The 24,084-nt window shown below is 38.8% G+C and overlaps 1 protein-coding gene across 1 annotated transcript in view; it reads right to left on the reverse strand.

The window, feature by feature from the left end:
* The window catches only part of TBC1D22A (TBC1 domain family member 22A), a 133,888-nt gene that overhangs the window by 26,661 nt on the left and 83,143 nt on the right, over positions 1-24,084 (reverse strand). The window contains exon 11 of the mRNA XM_034442082.3: positions 17,629-17,756. Within this exon, the coding sequence (XP_034297973.1) occupies positions 17,629-17,756 (128 nt within the window). The remainder of the gene's footprint in view (positions 1-17,628; positions 17,757-24,084) is intronic.

Below are 24,084 nucleotides of genomic sequence, written 5' to 3' on the forward strand. Positions count from 1 at the left end.
TTATTCTAGTTGTTTAAGTAGCTTGAAGTAGTTCGAAGGGTAGTTGTTTGAAGACTACCTGGAGACAGGGTTGTTTTGAAATTAGTTTAGGGGAGTGGGTTACAAAAAAAATGGTGCAAAGGAAATGGGTCTTAGGTGGAAAGTACCAAATGGCTTCCGTTTTTCATGGGCTATCAAATTCTACCCATGCATTCATTCCAGTCATATCTCAGACCTTTGCTGGTATGTTGACTTCTTACTGTGCAGTTATGTCACCTGGAGAAAAAAAAATATCAGAACTGCCGTTGAAATAGTCCTCTTGTGCTTAGGAGCTACAAAGAAGTGAATAGTAAGCACAAGGAGTCCTCTCTACTATATTTTAAACCAGCCACTCATTTCCTAAACATCTAAAGTGTCAGGCCTGGAAGGCATCTTTTTCATTGGATCTTCAGGTCTGCCACATTTATTACCGTGGGTAACTGGGAGAGGGGATTGTATGGAGCATGGATGATATATAGCCATAATAACATTCCTTTCTCAGAAAGTCAAGGCCATCTTGCCCTGCATCTGGACGGCTGGAACTAGGCGGCATCTCCAGTTGGGACGGTGCTTTGATTGGACCATGTGATGGACATGTGAGTGTTGGGCAGTGTTCTGTCCCCGTCTCACACACGCACCCCCACAGACAATCAATAGTGAAATAAACCAGACGACAAAGGTTTCTCTAAGAGCAGAATTGGCAGCAACCCAGTGGCTGGCTGCCAAGAGTCTTTTACTTACGAAGGGAGTGTTTTTCAAAGCCAACACACAACAGATAAGAGAATATTCAAAAAGTCCAGCAATGCAGAGAGGTTTGTTCAATATCAGTTTTTGCTCATCACAGAGCTTGAACGGCCACCACACTCTCTTTTATATCCTGTGGGGTGTGGTCCAGTGACTCAGCCTAATCCCTGGCACGCCTCTTCCTCTGCTGCGCGCACTTATCTCTGTGACGCTGTTGAGGGTCCAGCCAAGACTCATCATCATCATCATTACTGTCCACCTGCGGCTGCGTGGAAGTGCTTGGCCCCGGGCCTATCTCTTGGCCTTCGGAGGACACCGGAGGCATTGCCAGAGAGGAGGGTCCTGGAGAGGGAGGCCTTGCCAACTCCTCTCCTTCACTCTCGGAGTCCTCTCCTGCTGATAACACAGTGATCGGAGCCACAACAGGCAGGGACTTGGACTTTCCTTTGGGTGGGGAAAACCTGGAAGCTTTCAGATTCTGTTTTTCCCAGATTTGCCAATATGACATCTCTAATAAAATGAAACTTTGTGGAAACTCAAGCCTCGGAGTCTTCTTTCGTTGGGGGTGTTACTTGGAAACCTGACATAAAGTTGTGATAGAGGAATAAAGATCTAAAAGTTGTGATAGAAGACTGTAGCAGTCCTTCTCAAGAAAAACAAAGTCCATTGTTTCAAAAGCTGATACCCCCCCTTTTAGGCTTCAACTCTGGAACCATAATGAACATTTGCTATGATCAACAATTTGCTTGACTAAGTTGCAGCACATAGGTTATCTAATCCTACATTATTTCGATTAGATTTCAGAAGGAGAAAAATCTAAGTTTCTTTAGTATTGTCTCTCTTACCAAAATATACTATCTGCAAATTCCTTTGAAGTGCATATTCTGCAAAGTCCGGGTAACTTAAGCAACAGAAGGGGATATCCATAAAAGAAATAGCAAATTGTTAAAACTATTTTCTATAATAGGGGCAGTCATCTGTAATTTTCTTAAAAAGTTTTTGTAATGGCTGCTTCTATTTGACTATCACCTGCTGCAAAGTTGCACTTCCGCACTAGAGAATAAACATCAAGGATTCAATAGTTCTGCTATGCAAGTACGGTCGCACAGCTGGACCAGCAACCAGTAAATTTGATTGAAGGCTTCCCTTCCACCTGACTTTCATAATATAAACTCATGATTGACAAAATAAACAAATGAACAAATGAATTTATTTTGGAGGAGGGTTTTATACAATACAGTTAATATATTTTTGATATTCCCCATTTTCATTCAGAAAGCTGTGCAGAAAGAAATGGTGGACAACAGAACTGTTTTCCCCTATAATAGAACTATTATAGGAACAGTGAGAAATTAGTAAGGGATAATCCCACTCCCTCTGCAAATTTAGCTATGATCTTCCCTGTTTAATACCAGGTGCAATTCTGCCATATATACAGACCAATTATAAGTACAATGCATAAAACATGAGCAATTGATAGTAAGTAAGAACTGATAGGGGACTTGGGAATACCAAATATTGACCAACAAAGCTGTTAGATTGAATAATTTTTCTTTTACATAAATTTTGAGAACTGCAATTGCAGTCTGGACAGACTTAAAATAGCTGAATGTTCCTGTTAGGAGTCACCCACCTTACCTTCTGTAATCTGATTATTTTCCATTATGTTGGATTAGAAATCCCAACATTCTGAGCCAAAAATCTGTTTGAATTTAATTCAAATCAAGTAGTCTAGAAATCCTGAGATGATTTTGATTCTAGACGAATGGATACAATCACCATTTGACTGCATCTTGCAATCTCCGTAAGCCAGGGGTGTCAAATTGGTGGCCCGCGGGCCAGATGTATCATGCATAGGCCACGCCCACACCAGCTCCGCAAAGGAGAAAAACATCGTTCACATGACAGCAACATGACGCCACGAGTTTGACACCCATGCCATAAACTAAAAGGTTCTCTGAAATGGATCAGCTGCAGACCAATTTAGGAATTACAAGAATTTATCAGCTGCAAAACCTTTGGTCAGTCTGTGGGTATATTTTCTCAGGATTAACATTCTGGATTTACATGTTCTTTAGAGCCAAGACAAAATGAAACACTGATAGTACCTTCATACCCCATCTGATCCTAATGACATACATTCCAACCATGAGATTCATATATCCAACTCTTTTCCACCTAGGTCAGATCTGCAGATCATAAGAAACAGAAGCTCAAACAGGGGAAAGTGAGAGAGAGGTATTCTGTCAGGAATTAGTATTTTGACAGGCAGCTCTGGTCAGAGTAGGTTTCAGTTCCAGGCACAAGCTTCTCTTTGCAGAGCAAATTGGGCTGGATGGGAGGTCCAACTGCTCTTAGTGATCAGTCAGCAAGCCTAGAAGACATAACTCTAAACCAGGTTTCAGCGGAGTGGTTCCTATAGGATGCAGAATTGCTAACTGACCCCTGCAAAATTAAATAATTACACACAATCCGAAGGAGTAATCAGAATATTTGGCAGCATACATATTAAATTAAAATAGGTTTTTTTTTTGTTCTTAGTTGTGAAGTCGTGTCCGACCCATCGCGACCCCCATGGACAATGTTCCTCCAGGCCTTCCTGTCCTCCACCATCCTCTGGAGTCCATTTAAGCACACACCTACTTCTTCGATGACTCCATCCAGCCACTTCATTCTCTGTTGTCCCATTCTTCTTTTGCCCTCAGTCTTTCCCAACATTAGGTTCTTCCCCAGTGAGTCCTTCCTTCTCATTAGGTGGCCAAAGTATTTGAGTTTCATCTTCAGGATCTGGCCTTCTAAAGAGCAGTCAGGGTTGATCTCCTCTAGGACTGACCAGTTGGATCCCCTTGCAGTCCAAGGGACTCGCAGGAGTCTTCTCCAGCACCATAGTTCAAAGGCCTCAATTCTTTGGTGCTCAGCCTTTCTTATGGTCTATCTTTCACAGTCATACATTGCAACTGGGAAAACCATAGCCTTGACTATACGCACTTTTGTTGGCAAGGTGATGTCTCTGCTTTTTAGAATGCTGTCTAGATTTGCCATAGCTTTCCTCCCCAGGAGCAAGCATCTTTTAATTTCTTGGCTGCAGTCCCCATCTGCGGTGATCTTGGAGCCCAGGAAAATAAAATCTGTCACTACCTTCATTTCTACCCCATCTGTTTGCCAGGAATTGAGAGGGCCAGATGCCATGATCTTAGTTTTCTTAATGCTGAGTTTCAAGCCAACTTTTACACTCGCCTTCTTCACCCACATCAAGAGGCTCTTTAGTTCCTCTTCATTTTCTGCCATTAGAGTGGTATCATCTGCATATCTAAGGTTGTTGATATTTCTCCCGGCAATCTTAATTCCAATTTTTGATTCATCTAGCCCCGCCTTTCTCATGATGTGCTCTGCATATAAGTTAAATAGGCAGGGCAACAGTATGCAGCCTTGCCGGAAAAATAGTCAAATTCTATAAAGTTTTGAAAAGTTTCTACGCTTTTCATATGAGATACATTTTAATATCCATAACACCATATGAAATCTCATGAAAATGCCGCCAGCTTGAAATGGTTCTTAACCCATGATGTAAGCTTTCCCAGAAATATAGGTTGGCTGGTGTCTGACTGTCTGGTATAGGAACTTGTTAAAGTTTGCTTGATATGAATATGATTGCATTTACATGCATGATGGATTTGAATTAGTTTTATTATAATCATAGATTAATATTTATCAAGCATGGTTAAGTAGAAAAAACTGTTTACAAGTAGTTATTGATATTAAACTATTTTCACCATGCCTACTTCAAAGACATCCATTTCACCTGTTAGTTAAAGTAGTCAAATGTTGCTTTTTTGAAACCAATTTCTATGTCACAACAATCTATGCTTCCTTTTTTACACTGGGAAAGGCACATCGAAGTTCAGCCATTCTAATTTTAATGGAATTGTTTGATGGAGAAAAAGAACACCGTAACAGAACAATACACCAGAGAGATTAAACACAGATCAGTTTTTGTCATAATTTGTCACTATATGAAGGACTGACAGCAACATCCATAGATGAAATAAAACTCAATATGGCATCATTAGGCCTTTTCAGGTTAGTTTTTTGAACAAAAGGTCAAACAGCTCCAAGTAGATTTTTTTAAAAAAAGAAGAATGTAATCAGCTTTCCATGCTGCGGCATAATTCCTTACCGTAAAACCACAATTTTATAACTGCTTGCCGATTCCAGAGACTCTGCTGAGAAAAGAGCTCTAACAGAATAATCCTTACCTTGAATTGTTATCTCAATTAACTAACACCACTTTAAAAATTAATACTCAGGATTCTCTTTTCTTCTCTTTTTTTGCCTTTTGTGTTTTTTTTAATATTTCAACTTTTTCAGATGAAGAGTAGATATCCTTTATTTATTTATTTTATTTATTTATAATTTAATTTATATACTGCCCCCTTCCCGAAGGACTTGGGGCGGTGTACAGCCAATTAAAAACACAAAATACAACAACAGTTTTAAAATAGTTAAAAGTATTAAACAATTTCGGCCAGAGTTTAAAACCCAAAATTTAAAACACCAATTTAAATGGACAAACACAAAAAGTACAGCAGGAATAGATTTTATGGGACAATTGACTTCAAAACTAACTTTTTTGTTTTTTTAAAAGACACCTGAAGTATTTTTCTAAAGAAAATACCACTATCATCCTTAACAAACATATCTCTTGTAAAAGCTACAGTAAGTATGGATGTAACTTTCCCCCCCTCAATTCAGCTCTTTTAGAATCTACTGAATTCTTCTCAGTGAATTTTTTCTAATATTATAAGACAGAATATTCTTGCATTTTAAAAAAGTTAGAATGAAATTTTCAAGGAAAGAATGCAAGTGACTTTAATCTAAAATTATGATTTTGAAAGTCTTTAAAATGACGCAGTTGCAAATCAGGAATGTACTTCAACTCAACAGAATGCCTGAATGTGGCACATTTGAGGCAATTCAGTTATTTTTGACTGACTTGGTTTAGGACAAGTACCTCTAACTTACTCTGTTAAAAAGCACCATTTAGCTCAGTAATATATCATGATCTCGATTATTAATGAGTGCACTACTGGAAGAGCTGAAGAGCCATATTTTTGGGGGGGGGGGACAGTCCCCATGTTATGTGTTGGGATATTAGATTAGACTACACAGTAGATTAGGCAATTCATGCATTACCCTATTGGATAAGATGGAGTACAGTTCTGCCAGACCTTCAAAGTAGGACAGATTTAAAAAAATAGGCACCCAAGGGAATGCCAGAAATGCTACTTTATTGATGTACAATATCACAACATAAATTTGAAAGACTGTTCAAACTTGTCCCATCTTATTCCAACAAAATCAAGGCAGAGTTATTTTGAGTTTCTTTCTCATAATTGCTTCCATCATTGGACTGTGTAGAGGTAGCCCTCAACTTACGACAATTGAGCTCAAAATTGTTAAGTGAAAAATTTGTTAAGTGAGTTTTGCCCCATTTCACAACCTTTCTTGCCACAGTTGTTAAGTGAATCACTGCAGTTGTTAAATTAGTAACCCAGTTGTTAAGTGAATCTGGCTTCCCCATTGACTTTGCTTGTCAGAAGGTCGCAAAAGGTGATCACACAATCTTGGGACCTATGAATCTAAATTCAAATATTGTCTGGGTTATCTCCCCTTTCCATATTTGGGACATGCCAATTGTGAATTTTAGATGCTTCCTTAAGACCATGCTTCAACCAAATCTTGATGTGGGTAAAGTATTTGAGAATTTGTTCAAAGCATTTTAGTATATATGATTTTACTGACTTTTAAAATATATCCACAATAATATCCAAATAAATATATACATTTATGTTTTGTAATTTTATATCACCATTATCTAAATAATGGTGCTAAATAAAATAATATTGACCAGGCTAATACAGCAAAGAATAACTTTCCCAAAATGGTATTAGGTCTACCACAAAGAGGGTGGAAATATAGGAACCAGGCAGCCTGAAAATTGTAAAATATATTAATAAAATATTCAAACCAGATTTTATATAGAGCATTCATGTTCTTGTCTCCATAGTTTCTTCTAAGGGAAAAAAATCAAGACAAATACAACTTGCACATTTTCTTTCAAACCATGCATGATCGAAAATCACTGAGGTGATAAAAGTATGCCAGGTCTCAAGATATATTTTTAGAAATATATTTACAATTGTTCATCCTCCACTAACATGCAATATATTCTGATCAAGTAAAATAACCTAGAAAATTTTATAAAGTCAAATCTTTACCTACAATCTATTATGTGATCTCTGGCTAAAAATGTTTCAAGATTTTTTATACAATAACACTACCTCACAATAAACAATTATCTCCAGCACCTGGTAATAACGTAACAGTAAAATTATTAATGGAATTAACTCTGAGGATGATAAAAACATAAGAGGGAAAGAAAAAGTAAATTATTGGCAAAGCAATATTGGAAACAATTTTGATAACATGGTCTAAAAGGAACTGGTGAGAAGAATCATTATTTTGAGCTGTATTCACCCAAAATGGCACCGTAATTGTTGGAATCCTAATGATATTATTTAGCTCCAAAATTGCATCTTATAGGCAATCATCATACACATTGCACACATTTCTCCCTTAAGACTATAAAACTTGTAAACTGTTCGTAACAGCAAGAGAGACTAAATCACATCATTTCCGAAGCTCTAAGTTGCCATGGTATTTTCCTACCCCAGTAAGTGGAATATTTGAAGACATGTTTCTCGGCTGAGTCAAGAGATGTTCTCTACTGCTTAGAAATAAAGTTGTTCTTGTTCTACTTATTATAGAAAAGAATAGCAAAAACTGTATCGTGTTTAAAAGAGCTGTAAGGTGCATAAATACCTTACCTCTACTGTAAAATACCTCAACATATTAAGCATCCTTTTATTTAATTGGGTCTCAAGAGTCAGGTGACTAGCTCTGGACATATCAAGCTAGTTTTTGATTTAAAGCAGGGGTTTCCAACCTTGGCAACTTTAAGCCTGGCGGACTTCAATTCCTAGAATTCCCCAGCCAGCAAAGCAAAGCTGGCTGGGGAATTCTGGGAGTTGAAGTCCTCCAGGTTTAAAGTTGCCAAAGTTGGAGACCCCTGATTTAAAGGACTACCTGTTCCCCATTTCACAATCAATTTCAGTTTGGAAAAAATCAGGAGCTCTGAGAAATGGTATCATCAATCCAGGTTGTCTAGAAATAATCCAAAATTGATTCTGGTATCTGAAGCAGGAGCTAAAAAACTGGATTCTACCAAACCTTAGTATAATGTTTCTCAAATTTTGGCAAATGTATAATATGTGGACTTCAATTCCCAGAATTCTCCAGGCAATATGCTGGCTGGGGAATTCTAGGAGTTAAGATCCAGACAACTTAAAGTTGTTAAGCTTGAGATACACTACCTTACAATAGCATGAACGGTTGTTAACTGTTTTGTTTTTCACTATAATGGGATAAAAGCTGCAATAAATTTACACATGAATGAAACATGTCAAATTTTACAGGAAAGGTATTGAGACTGAATTGTTTTCAGAAACTGATTTTATAGGATCATGAGTTTTTATTTTGGAAGGGAAGGAAATTAAATGTGTAAAGATTACAACTACGGTAATAAAAGACATATATTCAAAGTTTTTATGGACAGAGGAGTATAATACAGCTTCATGATAGTCTTTCTTGAGGCAGAAGTATGAAAGAATAACTCATTGTATTTCCACAAAATAAATTCACCTTTAAGCCAATTGGTAACTAACATACGGTAGCACACAAAGCATTGCCATATGAAGAACAGGAGCAAATAATAAAATTAAGCATCGCCCAAGATTTCTTTAACAGAGAAGTGAGGATGATGGTCTGATTTCAAGGATCATTCTGATCTTAGGGCAGATTCTGAGAACCTGAAATCTGTCCTGTCCTGTCCTATCCTATCCTATCCTTCTTTCTTTTTCAAGGACTTTTCAAGGACAATTTAGCATGTTGCGTTATATTTTTCCCCCCAACAACAGACTATTACTCTGAGTTAGCTCACCATCCTAGGCCTAGCATACTGACGTAGGTGATGAAATAAAATTTTAATACTCAGTCCTTAAAGCAAAGTCCCAAAATCTATAAAGTGGCATATAATGTTTGCTTCTCACCAAACATTCTTGCAGTGGTTGAGATGAGGTGCGGCCTCAGTGAGGTTGCTCTTTTGAGCTCCAGACCAAGCTACAAGGCAGGAATTTTACCAGCATATGCTACTTACTGTTGAACTGATCAAGAGCTCTTACTGGCTGTCATAGCTGTCAATCTCCAAACGTTGGCTTCCAGTTTGCCGTTTTCTTATCTCAGGGGTCTCCAAACTTGGTAACTTTAAGACCTCTGAATTTCAACTGCCAGAATTCTCCAGTCAACCATGCTTTGGTAAGCTAAGGGCTTGGATAGGGAAGGCTACCTCTGGACATCAGAAGCTTCCTGAAAACACCAGGATGTAGCTCAATAAGGCAAGTGTTGGAACAGCAGGATGGATACTTGTGAGTAAATTCAGAGTGATTGAATTAATGAGCCCATCTCTCAAATTTCTGAGCTTAAACTTTTAGCTCTTTGGGGAAGAGCATGAACTGTGCTGAACCTTGGAGAATTGGGGCAGGAAGCATTTCTGTCTGGCTGCAGTTGTTTTTTCCTAAATTCAGACAGCTATTTCAGGTTCACTTCTTTAATCCAATCCAATCCTCCTGTTTCATCCTTTTTCTCTTTCTCTCTTGTTCACTCACTCACTCCCACACACTCTTATATATACATACATATCCTTATGGCATATCTCATTGTTATCACATATAATTTGGAGAATAGACAAAATTGGACTTTCATGGAATTCATTCATCTCACCCTGAATTCATTGTAAGATAATAAATTATAAAGAATGAACAAAATATATTGTCAGTGTATTTACTTTAATATGAGGATAGATTATGGAGAGTAAATCTGTGAAAAGTTCAACTACGTCCTAATCCATATTCAAACTCATCTATAGTTGAGCTTTATAAAATAAAATATTTGTGATTTGTAATTTACGGTTAATATGAAAGCAGAAAATGTGATTCACTAGACCAGTGATGGCTAATCTTTTCCGGACCGAGTGCCTAAAGGGCGTGTGCGCTTGAACCCCCAAAATGCAATATGTGCACAGCCCCCTGCATGCGCCCTGCCCCCCGTGCATGCGCCGTGCATGCGCCCCACCCCAGTACATGGATGCACAGTCCTCGCATGCCCCATCCCCCCACGCATGTGCATGCAGCCCCTCGCATGCGCCCTGCCCCCGCATGGCAGAGATCCGAAGACTAGCTGGCCGGTGAGAGGCATGTGCGTATGCACAGCGGAGCTGAACTGGGGTGATGGCTCATGTGCCATCAGAGAGGGCACTGCGTGCGACCTCTGGCACGCGTACCATAGGTTCGCCATCACGGCACTAACCTTTCAATGGACTTCTGCCACAGCAGCTTGTAAATACTCCACGTATACCCCATATGACTCCACCATATGAAGTTATCATTCATTTGGGCGAACTTGCTATTTTCATATATAAAACAAATCATCTGATGTACCAGGGCAGTGCAAATCATTTGAGGAGTGCTTTGTTTGTGAATTGCCCCTCTGGATATATGGCTTGAAAGCCAAAAGAAGCCACAGCTGTTTCAAGTTTTGGTTGGATGCTTAAAGGCTCTCCCATTATAGAGTTTGCACAGTCAACCATGACAGTAAAATAAGATTATCTGAGCTTTCCCATTGTATACTTAGTTTTTCAATGTATGATAAAAGATATTTTAGCTATAATCAAACTAATTTTTCCTTAGTAAATTTGACTTTATTCAGATTAATTCTTTCCTAAATATAAGAAAAAAGGCTTAGCATTAAATACAGCTCAGATATCACAGCAAATATGAACCTGTCTGATTTGTTATTAGTGAGGAAAGTAAAGAGTTCAGTATACAGACAGACACAAATAGTTTAACTCCTTTAAATTGAACTGTCATGAGCCATCTAGGGAGAAAACATCAGACAGCCAAGAGGGAATGAAGTTTTGAACAATACAATCAAAATTATAAGAATACTTGAAAAGTGAGGATGAACTATAAGCCACAAGCTTGTCATACCAATGATTAAATGCAGGTCTAAAATAAATAAGATTCATTAATTTCCTGCTAAAAGGCTTGCTCCCCCCCCAAAAAATATGGAAGATTGTTATAAAGCAAAACTGGATTGCCTAAAAAAAGGGCATTCTTCAATGTTTAATATCACTGTTTTACATTAACATTTCTTTTGTAATATATTTTATTTTAAATATATAGTTTTTAAGTTTAAAAAACTTTTTTTATTATAGGCTATGTTTAGTCAAGAGCTGGTTACTTCAAATTCCTAAGGAGGACACAGTGGGTGTTAAAGAACATTGAATTCTCACCGGAGACTGAGGAGCGTAGGGAATTCACATATTGGGTGAATTCACACATAACCATATAAAACACTGCCCTTAGTAGTCATTAGCAGGTTAGAAGAAAGAGAAGTATCAGACAATTAAAAAAGGGAGGAGATAGAGGAATACTAATTTTATCTTTACTGAAGAGAAAGCCAAACCTCATGATTTTGGATGAAAGAAGACCAAAATGTGATGGACATGCTGTTGCTAGAGTTTTAAACTGCTTGCTTCCATATGAAATTTTCAAAGGATTCCATTTAGTTATGAAGGAATCCTTCCTGGAAGGCTTCTAAGGATTCTACATAACGGATTTTACTTTAATTTGGAAGGGCTACGAAACAGAATTCTCAAAACTGTAAGGCAAAAGGAACTGAAGTATGGGTGAAAGATTTTGTCTCTCATAGAGAGGAGCTTGGTCAACCTGGAAGGAGATGCACTTCCAAGAAGATAAATGAACAACGGAGCAAATAATAGATGCTATAGACTGCATTGTATGATGAAGAGAAATCTACTGAAAGCCTGCTGACCTGGCTGGCTTTGGTCAGTGATGGAATGGGCAAAAATTTGTAAAAAAATGGAGTTCATTCTAAGAAAAGAGGAAGACATCGCCAAACACATTGGCCCTACAATCTCTTGATGCAGATAGAATAACCTTGCGTTTGTACAATGGGACTCAATAAGCTATAACCACAGGTGCAATCTCCCTTCATTGGATGGCCACCCTGGCATATCTAAGCTGACCAGCAGGGATGGTGTCCTATCCAGACATATGGATAGCAAGGATGAAGAACAGAGTTGTAAAATGGGATAGAAAAGGGATGGACTTTGTACCACTTTTTTTTTTATGTGTAACAGACTACAACAGAATTGCCTGATGCAATCTGGATAGCCTGATCCTATGAGGCCTTCCAAACTGCAAAGAGGTGGAGGGTATTACTTTGTTGAAATGTTGCCTACAGGAAGCACAATGGATTCACAGGGCTCATTAAGAAAGCTCCCATTCTGAACACAAATCTATCAGTTGTGAGTAAATGTTAAGAAGGGAGGGCCCAATGAAATTCCATGAGATCAGTGGCCACTGAAATGCCCAATAAAATTCCATGAGATCAGTGGCCAGTGGAAGGATTTCTTTTAAATTGAGTAGAATTGAGAGGAAGTGATGTTTTATAACTGCCTCCAGGAAGTGAAGCAGAAGTACCACATCTGTAAGTCATAGATCTGAAGGTGGATGGACCAAACAACTGAAGCCACAGGTGGTATTCAGCCGGTTCAGACCAGTTCGCCTGAAGCGGTAGTGGAAATCGTGGGTGGGCATGCTCATCCGCCCCGGCTCTATGCCATTCTATTTAGGCAAGTTTTTGAGGCTGGGCACATGTGTGGAAGGCACACGCGCAAGCAAAGCACATGAACAGAAGGCTGGGCACATGGGTGGAAGGCAGGTGCATGTGCAAACCGGGCGTGCACACACATGAAGCAAGCGTGCGTGCAGAGAACCAGTAGTAACACAATGTGAAACCCACTGCTGCACAGCTGCCATGTAGCTCAGTAATTAAAGAATATGGGTTTAGTCTCTTCATCAACATCAAAAAAGAGCCAATAAAGACTGGACAGCGTAAGAGTTCATCGACAATGGAGCTATTGAAAATGGAGTTGGAAATGCCTTGTAAAGTACAAAGGAACCTGAGACAGTTGGCGCTGGAAATAGAGAAGTTCTTTATTCCTTTCTTTTCCTTTTTTGCCCTGGTTGAAATCAAACAGGGAAGGCTCTCTGAAAGCTTTGAATTTTCAATGGGCAATTTCCTCAGTGCTGACAATGGAACAGACTGCAACAGGATATTCATCACGGGAGACAGAAAATGTGGTTCATCTCTCAAAGATGAGATTCATCAGACCCAGAAGTCAAGAACTGAATATTGACTTCTTCCATATGATTGCTACGGACCTCCGTATTTCATTGTTTTGGGCAATAACACAGATTGGCAAGGTAAGGAGAAAACGCTGAAGGGTATGAATAATTATGAGCCATGTCAAAACTGTGACTACAAAGATTGTAAGAGTTTTCAAAATGTTAGCAGAAAGGAGAAAATGGATAAAAGATTCATACCGATGCACAGACACATTTTTTCCCCTAAGTTTACTTGTATATTTTCACTGCAGAATAGCAAAAATAAAGAATATGTCTACTGACTTTTTTTTTTTTTGGCAGCTGGCTAAAATGCTATGGTTTTTCAGGAGCAAAGAAGGGCATAGTTGTATAATTGCCTATAACTGTGTTCCAAACTCTGTTCTACACTTTCCACGTCTTTAGCCGACGAATGTTCTAATTGGCAATTTAAAAGTGAGATTTTTTATTCCAGTGCTCACCTTTCGACTATTTTGCACCTTTACATCAGATACGCGGTTGACTAAACTGGAAAATTGTATTTATTCACATATTATACTTATCCATAGTTACTATGTCTCTAACATATAAAATTAAGCCTATTTGAAACTTAAAAGTAGAGAAAATACCTTTTTTGCTAATTGGACAAGACAACTAGATATTTAACCAATCAAAAATAGAATTGTTAACAGCCAGGAATAGTAATTCAGATACATCCCAAAAGTCATATTACAGATAGTCCTCAACTTACAACAGTTTATTGAAGGTTCAAAATTATGATGCAATTGGAAATGTGATTTATGATTTGTCCTTGAATGTACAACTGTTGCATCCCCCCATCCATGGTCACGTGGTTGGAATTCAGGCCTTTGACAGATGGCTCAGGTAGATGATCAATTGCAGCATCCTGTGAGTCACATGCTTACAATTTGCAACCTTCCCAACCAAGTTTTTGATAAGGTGCGTCAGTTGAGGAAGCCAAATTCACTTAATGACCAGTGTTTTGTTTAAGAGAATCGTGTGATTCCCTTAATATCCACAGTAAAAATAGTCATAAAAATCATATGATCACATAATGACTCACTTAACGATTGCAACCCTTAGCAACCAAAATTCCAGTCCCCAAACTGGTCATAAAGCTGAGGATCACTGCTTCAAAGGTTTGGAAAATAATTTTTGTTCTTATTCGCTTATTTACTATTGAAAAGAAGTGCAACATTTGTCAAACACGTAAATCTTTATAGAATGGAATTGTATTGTAATTCTGCCTTAAAAAATTTGAGGGGTTCCTACAAAGATGAGGGGCTTCTACAAAGATGAGGGGGTTAAACTATTTTCCAATGCACTAAAAGGCAAGACAAGAAACAATGGATGGAAACTAATTAAGGAGAGAAGCAACCTAGAACTAAAGAGAAGTTTCCGAACAGTAAGCACAAACAATCAGTGCAATGGCTTGCCTTCAGAAGTTGTGGGTGCTCCATCTTTGGAGGCTTTCAAGAAGGGACTGGCAGACATTTGTCTGAAATAGTACAGGGTTTCCTGCTGAAGCAGCGGGTTGGACTAGAAGATCTCCAAGATCCCTTCCAACTCTGTTATTCTATGTTCTGTGTTCTAAAAAGATTATTTTTAGCTCAAATGGATTGAGCAATGTACCGTATTTTTCAGAGTATAAGACGCATTTTTTTCCCTCCTTAAAGAGCCTGAAAATTTGGGTCTGTCTAATACTCCGAATGTAACCCCGCCCGCTCGCCAGCCCCCACCCTTCGGCCTCCATGCATCCTCTTCCTGGCTGCAGAGATTGCCACTGACAATGGCCTGTGTTTTTGGGCTCCGCGCGTTGCGTTTTCAGCCTCCAAATGCTCCGTTTGAGAGCCCTTCAAGGCTGCAGGGATCACCAAAGCACATCGCTGCTGATCGCCACCCAAAAATGTGAGGCATGGTGCCCAAAATGGCTACCCGGAACAGCTGCTGCCTTCTCTTACCTCTTCCGCGCTTCACCTACTTTAGTCACTGGAGTTCCCTCCGACGATCAGCTGTGTTTTTGAAGCTGATTTTCAGCCCCAACGCAGCGCTTGTGAGCGAAGCGATCTTCCACGCTTTGCCCGTTTTTCTAATTGCTGTTCCCTCCGACGATCAGCTGTGCTTTAGAAGCTGTTTTTTAGCCCCAACCTCAAAACTAGCAAATGAACAAATGTGCTGAAGCTGACCAGGCTAAGGACACTAGCCAGATGAATACCTGATAGGCAGAATCCCCCCCCCATTTTCCTCCCCCAAAATTAAGGTGCATCTTATACTCCGAAAAATATGGTAGTTTTTAAAAAGAAAATGCTTGACTTGATTGTGGAATACTATGTCACCCCGCATTTTAGTGGTTACTGGTTCACTTATTCTGGTGAATATTTCTGTCTAAAGTAAATAGCTATTTATTTTTCCTCTTTCAAAATGATTCGTGCTTTTTAGATACAGGTAGTCCTCGACTTACGACCACAATTGAACCCAAAATTTATGTTGCTAAGTGAAACATTTGTTAAGTGAGTTTTGCCCCATTTTACAACCATTCTTGCCACAATTGTTAAGTGAATCATAGCGGTTCAGTTAGTAACACGGTTGTTAAGTGAATCTGGCTTCCCCATTGACTTTGTTTGTCAGAAGGTCGTAAAAGACGATCACATGACCACGGGACACTAAATAGGAGTCACTTGCCAAGATTCTGAATTTTGATCACATGACCAAGGGGATGCTGCAATGGTCATAAGTGTGAAAACGGTCATAAGTCACATTTTTCAGTGCTGTTCCAACTTTGATTGTAACTTTGAACAGTCACTAATTGAACTGTTATAAATTGAGGAGTACCTATACTAAAAATACTATTATTTCCTTTGCGGGTTTTATTTTGATTTTTTTAAAAAAAAAAACATCATCAAGTTGCATTTTTACATTTTTTAAAATGTAGTTTAACATACGGCAAGTTACTTTTTACTCGACATAGTAAAAAAAAAAAAAAGCAGTAATAAAAATAGTAATAAAATTATTGTAAATAAACAGCCAAAGTTTAAGAAAAAAAGTAAGAGGCTTCTCCAATATTAATTTGCTCATGCATTTCGCTTCCTGAAGCCAAATTTTAATAGTAATTATTTTGTGGATTTTTTTTTTCTGAAAGCGAGAATAAATTTGCAAAGATTCCTCACTGATAACTTTCAGATGGCAAGTTAATGACGTTTATTTCAGAGGGTGTGAATTATAAAATTAAGTTCTCTCCCATTAAGCTTTCATGCTGCTACTATTGTTATCTATGCACATGTCTTCATGTTTTTTTATTAATTTTATATGGCAGTTTAGTGCTTTTGTTTTTCTGGTGGACAGAAGGATATCTGCCAAGGTAACTGGAAAATTTGCTAAGCGCTTTAGTTAAAGAAAAAAAGTCAGATGTATAGGAATTTCTGTAGGCATTCTTTTGAATCTATAGATTTCCCATATCCAGCTAGGGAATGTTAACTTGTAACAAGTTTTTTTTTTCATTTATGGGAAAAGATGGTTATGGAGAAAATCTAAGTGGATTCTAAGAATCAACACTGGCCTGCCTGATAGCACATGACCAATCAAGCTATATTATATAATATATTGAGGCATGTGTATCTAACCTTTCCACCAGTGGTGAAATCCAAATTTTTTTACTACCAGTTCTGTGGGCATGGCTTGGTGGGCATGGCTTGGTGGGTGTGACAAGGGAAGGATACTGCAAAATCTCCATTCCCACCCTACTCCAGGGGAAGGATACTGCAAAATTCCCATTCCCACCCCACCCTGGGGCCAGCCAGAGGTGATATTTGCTGGTTCTCTGAACTGCTCAAAATTTCCGCTACCGGTTCTCCAGAACCTGTCAGAACCTGCTGAATTTCACCCCTCCTTTCCATCAATAAGACAGAACAAACTGTACAATCACAAGAATGTGCCACGAACTACCATCCACATATATTAGTTTAAGAAGTAAGATACCTATTGGTACCATTAATATACACAAGGAATCTGAGCAACACTAGTATCTCTTTTCTTGAGTTATAAGCTAGGTTCTGATGATGGGGTAGGGAAGAAAGACACTGATCTAAAATGGTATTATTGACTACTTGTAAAATCATATTTTTAAGACTTCACTAAAGATAGAGCTGAAAATTACAGGTCAAGACCTAAAGCTTATTTTCTCTATTTTTTGCTTAGAATCTACAGTATTTTCTGATACTTACAACATAGGAGGCTGATATGACCAAGCATTTAGCCACGGTATCATAAGTATAGTTTTGGAAGATATTATCCTATTGAAACACAGACCATTGTAGGCAACTCTGCTGGCTAATTTTGATGTCAACATTAAAATCCCTACAAAGGAGATTTTTCAAGCACCCAAAACATCGGTACTAAGCAGGTTAAAATAAGCACAGGAAGAAGGAATCGTGTTTCAAAACAGCCTGGGATGTTTAATTGCAGGGTCAACGCAGTGGTTCACCTGGTATGTGTCCCAAAGTCTTATGGTACACCGCAGCGGGACTTCTCTCATCAATAAGTTATTCATCCAGCGGAAAGCAAACTGAAGGTATTTCACTTCATATTGTTCTATGTGTTTATGTACTTGCTCTGAAAGACAAAAAGAACAGAAAAAAAAAACCTACTGATGATATTTATATAACCTTCACAAAACCGTGTAATATCATATACCATATTTTTCGGACTCTAACCATGCACCGGTGTATAAGACGCACCAAGATTTCGAAGAGGTAAGCAAGAAAAAAAAGGGTTTTCCCTCCCCAGCCCTCAGGAGTACTCTGTAGGCCTCCCAAAGCCTCTGTGCACCCCGTTTTGGGGCATTTTTTCCCTCCCTAGCCCACAGGAGCACTCTGCAGACCTCCCAAAGCCTCTGTGGACCCCGTTTTTGTGAAAAACAAGCCTTTTGCAAAAACGGGGACATTTTTGCCCTCCCCAGCCCACAGGAGCATTCTATAGGCCTCCCAAAGCCTCTGCACACCCTGTTTTTGCGAAAAACGGGATGCAGAGGGCGAGGCTTCGGGAGGCCAAAAATGGCTGTATTTTGTGTATAAGACGCACCAACATTTCCACCTTCTTTTAGGGGGATAAAAAGTGTGTCTTATACTAGGAAAAGTACGGTATGTTCCCCACATATACCGCAAATGTGGTTCAGAAAATCTTCCATCCCTCTTGTTCTGGAATATAAGCAGGAGCTAGGATCTTAAGACTTTGTTCGAGTAATAAAACAAATGTCGACTAACGCAACATTAAAGAATTACTAAAATCTAAATAATAAATGCATTTACATAATTGCACGTCTTATTTATTAAAATTATATGCTGCCCATCGAACTATTGAACAATGTATCAGGATTATGAAGGAAGGAAATATAAATTTTCAAATAGCCATCCAGTCTATTATTATTCAATTTTACCCCATGATTATTTATAAACGTATAGTCAACTCAAGCAGCTAACATACCGTGTTTCCCTCAAAATAAAATCCTGTCTTATTTTGTTTTGGCCCCAAAATAAGCACCAGGTCTTATTTTCGGGGGATGTCTTACTTGCTTACCTTAGAACCATCGCAGCCAGGCCTCCCATGCCCCGATGCCTGTCGCGCTGCTGCCCGACTTCTTCTGCTGCATGGCTCATTGCGCCAGTGCCGCCACTTGCGGCAGGAGGCTGAGTGGTGCGTTGTGCTATTGCACAAGCAAGAGGCAGTACTAGCGTGATGAGCCTCGCAGCATTGTGCTGTGAGTGGCGGCACCAGCGTGATGTGCCACATGGCATCCGGCTGCAGAAGTCGGGCAACGGCCGAAAGGTGTCGAAGTGTGGGAGGCCTGGCTGCAGTGGTCCTAAGGTAAGCGGGTGCAGGACATGTGGGCAGCTCCACTCCCCCACCCTGCCCTAGCTTGATTTTTACACATGCAACTTGCCCTACCTCATGCAACCAGACAATTGCGGGGCTTAACTATGGCTTATTTTGGGGGTAGGGCTTATATTAGGCAGAGGCGTAAAAATCAGGTTAGGGCTTGTTTTCAGGGTAAGTAGTATTTTGGGGGAAACACAGTATTTAATACTCCTGCCTCCTGTTTTCCCCATAACAATCCTGTGAGGTGGGTTGGTATGAGAGATAAAAAGTGGTCCATGATGAAGGGAGACTTAGACCTCACAGTCTCCAGAACATAAATCACCATACCAACTGGCTTTTAGCCTTTATTTGAATATCTCCAGTAACATGCCCACAATTCCAGGAGGCAAGTTGTTTCATTGCTTAATAGCTTTCATGACCAGAAAATTCCTCCTAATTTCAATTATTTCATTTTGCTCCCTCCCTCTGTCTCCTTATAGGTTTCCATCCATTGGTTCTACTTCTATTCGCAGGTACTTTAGAAAATATATTAACACCCATTTTCCTTTAATAGTGGTGGCTAAATAAATTATAGAAGTTTTTTCATGATTTGCTTACATTGCATGCAAGCCAGGATATAAGGTAAGTTTCCTTTCTATAAAGTTCAAATTGCAATACATAGTTTGTTCCTGTCATTTGCTCTATAATTGAATTGTAGCCTTTCCCTCTCTAGTGATAGTAAAAAAATAAAGAAAAGACACCATCATTTCTGATGTTTTCACAATGCACAGGCAGAATAAGAAAAGTATATGCTACCATTGCATTTACAGGTAGTCCTCAGTTTACAACAGCAATTAGAACCAGGACTGCTGCTGCTAAGCATTGCAGTCATAAAGTATAACATCTTATCAATCGCAATCACTGTAACGGAATTTATCAATGACCTTGGGGGAAATAGAATACAAAACACAGAATAAAGGAGTTGGAAGGATCTTGGAAGTCTTCTAGTCCAAGGACTTAGGGCAGAAGTCCTTATACCATTCCAGACAAATAATTGTCCAATCTCTTCTTGAAAATCTCCAGTGATGGAGCACCTACAATTTCTGGAGGCAACCTGTTCCACTGATCGTTCTGTCAGGGAATTTATCCAAAGTTCAAAGTAGTAAGAGGCAATCACATAAGTGTGGGATGCAGCAACTGCAATAAGTGTGAGCTTCTTGTCAAGCATCTAATTTGCAATCAATCTTGTTGTAAGTACTACTGGTTCAGGGCCATCACAATTTTCAACAATCCCTGAATGGATGTTTATAATTCAAGGGCAATCTGTAGATAGCAAATTATAGTTGTTTATCTACCCAGAAGTAATTGATAATCCTATACTTAATTTACAGGTTTCTAAATTTTAAACTTTCAGACTACTACTCAGAGAAAAGTTCATCACTGAGTATATTTGTTACACAGAGCTTATTTGTGCTAAGAGAGAGAACATTTATCTTCACTAAGAAATGCCAACAGTAAAGACCAGATATTACTGATTAGTAAATTTATATTACTTTTAACTAAATGTTATCGTAAGTTAAGCTTTACTCGTGATTAAAACAAATAGGCAGGAACTTCTACTTATTTATATAACAATTATCAGAAAATCTTGTGGATAATGAAACCTGCAAACCAAGGCAAGTTAAATGTTTCAAATTTCTTTTAAAGCAAAACAAAACAAAAAAGAAAAATATTGAATTTCCCATGGGCTTTTCTTTATTATTTTTTAACATATTGAAAAATGGACAACTAAACGCAAAGCTTTTAATTGTCATTTATTTGATAATATATGAACAGACAAAAGAAAACGCACAGGCTGAAAAGATTCATTCCTCTTTTTTCATAAGTAATTGTGAGCAGATGTTATTTCACTGATAAAGGTAATTTGGTTGGCAATAATTCTAAATTTAAATTTTCCATTTCATTGAAAGCAAGCATGCAGATGTAATAAATGACTTGGCAGATGTAATTATTGCCATCTTTCAGACTTAGAATTTTTCCAAAGATACTTATGCAGCAGTTTGCAACAATAAAATTATGCTAAATCTTCAAGAAATAATGGCACTTGTATCAAAATGAAGAAACACAAATGATTTTATTTTAACAGTCTTTTCAGCACTTTTACATCTTATATAAAACTACTGAAAATGTTTCAAGCAGGGCGTCCATTTTTTAAAAGCATGGTTAGAAATACACCATTTATATCATAGATTTACTGTGTTTGGGTTTAAGAGGTAACGTGCTTATGCAAGTGCATGATGTATCTTACAAACAATTCAAAAAACGACTCCATAATTTATCCTTAAATTATGTGAAATAATTGTGAAAAAAACATAATGGTTAGTGAAAATGGTATCTTAACTTACTAAGAACATTGTATTCACTAGATCAAACACTTCTATTATAAAGTACTGCCTGCAGTTAGAACTTAAAACTTTGGTAGTTCAGGCAGTCTGAATTTTGCTTGTTGTGTGTTTTGTTCAAGCCAACCGCCTCTCTTGAAGCCTCCGAAAGTAAAAGTGAAACCCTCATTGTTGCAATCAACTGATGGTCCAATGGTCCAGGAATAGTCAAATTGTAAATAATTAGACCTGTGATGGCAAACCTATGGCACGCGTGCCACAGGTGGCACACGGAGTCATATCGGTGGGCACGTGAGCGTTGCCCAAGTTCAGCTCCGGAGACCATGGGTGCGCCAGCAAGCTGATTTTCAGGCCTTCCAGGCCCACTAGAAGTTGGCAATGGGCTGTTTCCGACCACCGGATGGCCTCTGGGGGGGGTGGGGGTGGGGAAGGCCGTTTTCGCCCTCCTCAAGCTCCTAGAAAGGCTCTGGAGCCTGGGGAGAACAAAAAGCGGGCCTACCAGGCCCACCATGCCATCATGTGCCAAAAGCAGGGGGAGCATGGGGGGGTTGCACGCGAATGTGCAGATGGGGCTGCAATGAATTATAGGTGTGGGCACATACGTGTGCGACTGCCCCCACGCTCCCCCCACTTTTGGCACATGATGGCAAAAAGGTTAGCCATCACTGAATTAGACTAACTGTTGGAAACCCAACTTCAAATGCTTCCAGCAACATTACAAAATTCTTTTGCCCTAGTTGTTCCACCTAATGTGTAGAAACACTTCCTTTACATAAAAAAAACCCAAACAATTCTGAAACAGAAGCATCTATTTTAAGTTTGATTACTTGTATTCCTGAAAGAATTAAGTTTCATCATATCATCTCCATTTAACGATCCCATAATCCCTTGCGGGGTAGAGTCTGAGCAACTGAATGGAGCTAGTAGACTGTTTTAATGGCCAGATGCCCTTCCTGTCGCCAATGTGGAGTTTTCTTCAGCAGATATATTCTCAGTGTGCCCAGAGAGAGAAATATCTGCCTCTACCTATTGTAGGATTGAATTCACAGCCTCCTGATTGTGAGCCAAGAGCTCCACCTCTAGGCCACTGCGCCACTCCTAATTAAGTTTCATCATATATCCCATGTAAAAATTTCTTTCCAGTTTAAACCTAAGCAAGAGAAAACTCCAAATCCGTCTGAACGAGCTCAGGACTGAGTTGAATCTGGGGCGTGTGCAAAGGGGGCATCTCTTTAAGATTGAACTCAGTCCATGGAGCCAGAAGACAGAATGATACCCATGCCTGGAGTCTCAAATTCCTAGCTGGAAAATGACCTTCATATGTTTATAAAGCTATGCATGTAGCTTTATAAGGTTAGCTAATGCTCAGTTCTGAAAATGCTGCAAAAGTGTTTATAAGCTAAACTCAACTGGTCTTATATTTAACAATTTGCTTGGTAGCCATAGATGATCAGGAATTCCATAGAGAACAGCACATAGTAGGAAAGTGATAAAATTTTCCCATTGCTCCTTTAGGAATCAAAGTGGTTTTTATGCCATCCTTATAGAAATATTTAGAACATAAGTGCAGCAGCGAAAGAGTTAAAATGGGTAATTCTATCCATCTTTCAAACTATCAGGTAACACTCATGTAACTATATTCAAAATACGTTCTTGGTAGGATGGATTTTTTTAAAAAACACATTAAACAATAGTAGTTTCTATTAACAAAAAGATCAGAGATTTGTACAATTGTGTACAAATGATAGGCTGCAGTAATCAATCAAAATAACAAAGGATTAATACATGAAATTACCATTTTATTTCAAACTCAAATAATGAACTTTATATTGAATTTCCCTAGCCCAGGAAATTAATGTCAATAGATACATTTAATTTTACTGTCTGAACCAACAGACAGTACATCACTAAATTCCATAAATCAGAGAGGAAAATCAAATGGTACAAGCTTTGTAAAAAGGGTTTGCTTGATCGTGTTCAGTAAAACTGAGTTTTTGGATCAACAAGCTTTAATACACCTTAAAAAGGTAAAGGTTCCCCTTGCACATATGTGCTAGTCGTTCCCGACTCGGGGGGGACGGTGCTCATCTCCGTTTCAAAGCCGAATAGCCACCGCTGTCCGAAGACGTCTGTGGTCATGTGGCCGGCATGACTAAACGCCAAAGGTGCATGGGACACTGTTACCTTCCTACCAAAGGTGGTCCCTATTTTTCTACTTGCATTTTTACGTGCTTTCGAACTGCTAGGTTGGCAGAAGCTAGGACAAGTAACGGGAGCTCACCCCATTACGCAGCACTAGGGATTCGAACCGAACTGCCGACCTTTCGATCTACAAGCTCAGCGTCTTAGCCATTGAGTCACCGCGTCCCCTTTTAAATACACCTTAGAAAAGTAATTCAAATAGTTTGTCTTGTAACACTTGGTATACAGTTTAGAACAGCTTTGCTTATGAATATTGCAATGCAGCAAATCCTTTGAAACTGAAATCTTAATCCATCAAGATAAAAAAGCAACTCTTTCATAAAACGACAACATATGCCTATAATTCTAAGAGTTGTACATTTATTATAAGTGGTTCTGTAAAATGTATGATTGGGAGGGCAATAGGGATATTATGCCTAGATTAATAAAGATTCCATGTAAAATTGTGTTGACAACAGTTTTTGACAGGTAATTTATATTAA

This window comes from Pantherophis guttatus, chromosome 7 (assembly GCF_059756535.1).
Source record: "Pantherophis guttatus breed Tessera chromosome 7, ASM5975653v1, whole genome shotgun sequence".
Classification (NCBI taxonomy): domain Eukaryota; kingdom Metazoa; phylum Chordata; class Lepidosauria; order Squamata; family Colubridae; genus Pantherophis; species Pantherophis guttatus.